Source organism: Eulemur rufifrons, chromosome 30 (genome assembly GCF_041146395.1).
Source record: "Eulemur rufifrons isolate Redbay chromosome 30, OSU_ERuf_1, whole genome shotgun sequence".
Lineage (NCBI taxonomy): Eukaryota > Metazoa > Chordata > Mammalia > Primates > Lemuridae > Eulemur > Eulemur rufifrons.
Window position 1 is genome coordinate 46,683,220 of NC_091012.1, and position 4,987 is coordinate 46,688,206.

At 39.9% G+C, this 4,987-nt stretch overlaps 1 protein-coding gene across 1 annotated transcript; it reads right to left on the reverse strand.

Annotated features, from left to right (window-relative positions):
* Nucleotides 1–2,397: 2,397 nt before the first annotated feature.
* On the reverse strand, nucleotides 2,398–4,067 carry PRR32 (proline rich 32). The gene is made up of 2 exons (XM_069462894.1): nucleotides 4,048–4,067; nucleotides 2,398–3,274 (listed from the first exon to the last, which is right to left on the reverse strand). Exons 1-2 carry the CDS (start codon nucleotides 4,065–4,067, stop codon nucleotides 2,398–2,400), a joined length of 897 nt encoding a protein of 298 aa, XP_069318995.1.
* Between the last annotated feature and the right edge of the window lie 920 nt (nucleotides 4,068–4,987).

The window sequence follows — 4,987 nt, forward strand, 5'->3', positions numbered from 1 at the left end:
GAATAGAAAATACTTAACCCTTTCCCATTATTATCAGAAGAAAGGGCCACTTTGTTGATGTTTATCTTTCCCTTTTGCATTTAGAAGCTATTTAAGCTACAGAGAATAAAGAGAAAGAATATACATTCAAGGTTGTCAAATACATTGTTTTATGAACAGTTTCCAAAATGAATAGTATGTCATGGTATAGGATTAATATCAGTTCATATTCTGCCAGAAAAATCTAAAAATAGCAATTTTAAGGCATCTTATCTGTTTAAAAATAGATGTTTTGCTGTCATTGAAGATATTGTCACATGTGATAACAAAGTAATACAGTATTTCCATAAAGAAGCCATGAATAAACAAAAATATTTGCATTTTACTTGCATTTACCAGCAGCATCCCAGGCTTATTTGATATGTGCATTCACTGAAACCTGTTACATAGGCACAGAGCTCTTCACAAACTAAAGACAACATGTTTATCCTGCACCACAGAGGTATAAATAAAGCTTCAAAGTCTCAATTTGCTAATGGGTATTCTTTGATGCTTACTATAAGTGTTCAGTGTTTATAAATGACATAGAGAATAACAAACACACGCAGGATGCTAGTAAAGAGAACAGAGGGTGGAAAAGGAGCTGATTTTGTTGGTGTCACTTTCTTGTTCTAGTAAATTTGTCATGGATTGCTGTAATTAATTGTAAGTAAAGTCTTTCTGAGCATTGATCTGAGCAATTTACTTCCTTTGAGAAGGAAAACAGATCTTGTTCTGCTGTCACTTACCACACGTTTTGGCAACTCTCTAGAGATGCAGCACTGCTATTGACACAACTTGATTTCTTGTCAAAATATCTTTTAACATCTGGCTCAAAAGGTATTTTTGGTCACTATAGGCATGCCAAACTTCTCTGTTCATTAAGGCTGAAAATTCAATAAGTGTTTGGTATGCTGGGACTAAGCTACCTCATAGTGAGCAGCTGTCAAATGATTTACTGAATACTTCTTCCAAACCCACCACAGCGAATTGATGGAATCATGCCAGCTTCAGGACATACACATAGTGAGGGGAATTCTATCATGCACTATCCAGATGCTTCTGCTAAGCTTTGCACTACAACCTGTACATTTAGAATGACCTATTATGAAACAAATGAAGAAAAAAAAATCATGAATCTATGTGTCCTTTTTTTTTTTTTTGCCAGAGTAACAAAGAACCCATTATTGATGCTAAAAACACATTAATGGTTTTGCTTCTAAGGTAGGCATCTTTATCTGCAGGTTTTGTCAGCCTCTGCCTGACTGGTTATATCGCCTACACTATCAGGACTTGGCATGAAAAATGCTTATTTGAAGAATTGTCCTCTGGAGACATTTCCAATTTAGTGGTTGTTCACGTACAACTGCACTGTGTTTTAGGGCACTTTACTATATAGTGAATTAAGTTGTACAGTGGTCAATATGTCCATCCTTCCATCCTGTATGCTGTGCCCATATCACTTGAAATTGCAAAAGTTACCATTTGGGAATTTTGATAATCTCATAGAACTGTCATTATAATGGGATGCTGTATCAAATTATGAGGAGTATAAACACAGCAGTGTCTGAGAAAATAATTCCATGTGAGTAAAATATTTTCATTTGCATTTAAAACTTTTGAGTATAAAGCAGCCCTTTGTTCAGACAATGGGTGAAGGGATTAGCCCTGTTCCACCTTGTTTTGGCACTCTTGCTGAACCGGCCTTGTATATATTATGTACTTAGCAACAGTGAAAATTTGAGAGGCAAACACTAGTTCATGTTGAAGCAGTAGGCTAAAACTATCCCATCTATCCCGCTCCTTCTTTCCTGACCTTTCAGTTTGGCTCTGCCTCTGACTGTGAAATGTTGGCTTAACAGAGATTCTCACCTCAGTCTCATATGGCTCCTTTTACCAGTAGTGCATTTTTCTCTATTGTCTGGACTTTGGTCTGCCTCTATGGACCTTATCTTAATTCACTCATCCAGCTCTGAGCAACACTCTTAACCTTACATAGGTAGGAATTCCCCAACCTAGGCTTGGCCTAGCAAGAACTCAACTGCCCCTCACCCAGTTACACTGCAAGGCAATTCAATAGAAAACAGTGGTAAGGATTTAACTAAGCTAGTTAGAAAACACTAACAAGTTTGTTTCTGCTTTAATTACCTCAAAACAAAATCCAATGTTTAGGCTCCTGGGTGGCATTTAAAATAATTCACCATATTTCAAACTTCAGAATCTTTATTAAATCTCCAAATACGTAAGGCAAATTAGTGCTAAACAGAGTGTGAGAGGGCACAGGGTTTCAAATATAAAAAGCATAAATTAGTAACCTTCACTTCTTTACCCAACACTTTTTTTCCTCCTTCCTTTTTTTTTTTTTTTTTTTTTTTGCCATTAGTTGTGCTCTCTGTTTGAGACTACAGGAGCTGGCATTACTCCAGAAGGGAAATGGGCAAAATGAGAAGGCAGTGGAGGACCAAATGTTGGTGGGGGAGTGAAAGCAATAGGCATAGCAAGAAATGGATTGAAACTCAGTGGTTGAGGAGGTATGAGGCAATGAGCAATAGAGCAAGACGGTAAACCTGGACTACCAGAAGACAACAGGATAGGCCTTGGCCAAATATCCACGGGGTGCCGTGGGGCCCCAAGTGGGAAAGAAACATGAGCCAGCCTTCCCTTACAGTACATTCTCCTGTTACCTGGAGGCACCTCCAACAGTATCCCTGATCTAAGGGAGGGGAGGAGATGTGGAGGACCTCTTACTTGTGGGCCCCGGGGTGGAAAGAACCCTTTACCTCTTGGCAAAGTCAAATCTAACCTTGCATTATTGCCACCTCTTTCAGTGCCCCCAGTGCTGACCCTTGTGCCTCCCACCATAAATGTGGGAGGGCTGCCAGAAACTTCCTGGGACACAACAGAATCCTGTCTTTTCTGCCTCTGGCCTGCCAGCCCCTCAAAGCTATTTACTTCTGCTGTTGCTAGGGACTCTTCTGCAACAGCAGGTGGTGGCCCATAGAGGTGTCTGAAAGCTCTAGAACTATCCACAGGAATGCAGGATCCTGTTCTCGGAGAGGGACGCTCCAGTTGCTCTCTTGCCAGATTGGTCAGCACATTGATGGGAGGTCTCAGCTGGATGTGAGGGTGGCCCCGGGGCTCTCCATCGTCCTTCGGCATGGAACTAGGACACTGCAGGGGCATGTTGTGGCACAGCTCCGGGTTTCCATTTTTGTCCACAGCTACCACTATGGGTGAAGGGGCCTGCCCTCCAAGGCTTGCAAAAACAGAAATTAAAAACCAATAAAACTGTAAATACAGTGACCAGAAAATATCTAAAAAATGTGATTGACTGAACTCACAGAAATATACCAGGGAAAAATATACATGTAGTCAAACAAATATTTCCTCAGCCTACTGGTCTTTCCTGAGGCTGCTCCTTAAGCACCAGGCTACATGATTGCTCATCATGGCTACCCAGCTGCCCTACTCCATTCCTCATTCCTCCACCTCTACTAGGAAGCAAGGAAGCCTCGAAGACCCAAGTAGGTTACTAGTAGGCATATAATTGAAAATACCAGCTCTTTAAAGTCCCTGTAGGATCTATGATCCACTAAACCCACATTCAGATTTTAGCAGGAGTGTTCTGAAAAGTCTTCTGAGGGACAACATATTTTCCTCCACAAAATTCAAAGAAATGTTAGTTATGCTAACAAACACTCCAGTTTCTATTTTTGAAGCATCATTCAACACTCACCAAATTTTGTTAAAATTTCATTTCATTCAGCCCATGCCACATCCTAGAGTAAGAGTTTCCTTATGTTTAATCCCCACTGTTTAGATTAGATTAGGAATGTGAAACTTTTATTTCAAAATTACATTTCAAAGTCATCACTCTTAAATCCAATATTCTTAGTACCTAAATTTATACCCTTCAACTTTTTGTCTGTAAAAACCTCCCACACCTCCTTCAACCCACTCATCCCTGTCCCAGTTACAAACTGTCTTTTGCCTTCAAAATTAAACAGTTGTACTCAGTTTTGTACTTACACATTTTCAATACAAGCCATGGAGAAATTTGATCAAGATAGCCTTTGTGAGGTGGTGGAGAAAACCAGCTGAACGCCCACGCTGGCCAACTCAGTCTGGAGAAATGACTCGTGCTTCTGCCTGAGAGAGGCTTGGCAACTCAAATGAAGCCAGGGACCAACTGCTTCTTTCTGAATTTGGAGTTTTCTTTCTGGGGTTACTGTTGCTAGGGAAGGGAGGGAGAAAAGGAGTGGGAAGAGGGAGGCGATGAATCTGTGACACTTCTTTGAAGCCAAACATGGGGCTGCTTTCTGCACAGCAGTGGATGGATGGTAAAGGCATTTGCTACATTAGTTCTGGTACAGGCCAGTTGGAAAGACAAATCATTTCAAGGAGGATTTAGAAGAGTCATGGAGGCATAATCTTCTGTTAAGATTTATATCTGAAGTTTTAGTTATAAAATATAATTGTCAAATCTCCTCCTTGAATTTGGAAACACAAACATTGAGCAGTGTACCATGCCTAATCTTGTAATTTAAACTTCCAGTTTGGGGGGGATTCATTTTATTAACTTGGTGGGCAACAGAGGTTTGTGGGGGGGGCGCTAAATTGTCTTTCATTCTGTGAAAATAAAACAAAAATAGCAGTATAAAATTTCCTCTAAGGATCATCATGGCTTTTATTTTGTAGCCCCTCAATTTGCAGTTCTTTCCTTCATCTTGTCTTCTGGTTTATCAGTTCTGTGTGTGTGTGTGTATTTCCTGTAATAGAGCTCTGGAGATTTCTTTTAGGTTGGGAGGTGGAGAATAAAAGGCATAAAAGGTATACTAAGCTTATGACTATTACCTCAGATTTTAGCTGGTAACTTTTTTGCATAAGATATCTTTTAGTCTTTCAACCTAAATTTCATCCATTTCCCCTGCTTTAAGCAACTATACTTCCACAGCTTTTATTCTCTATT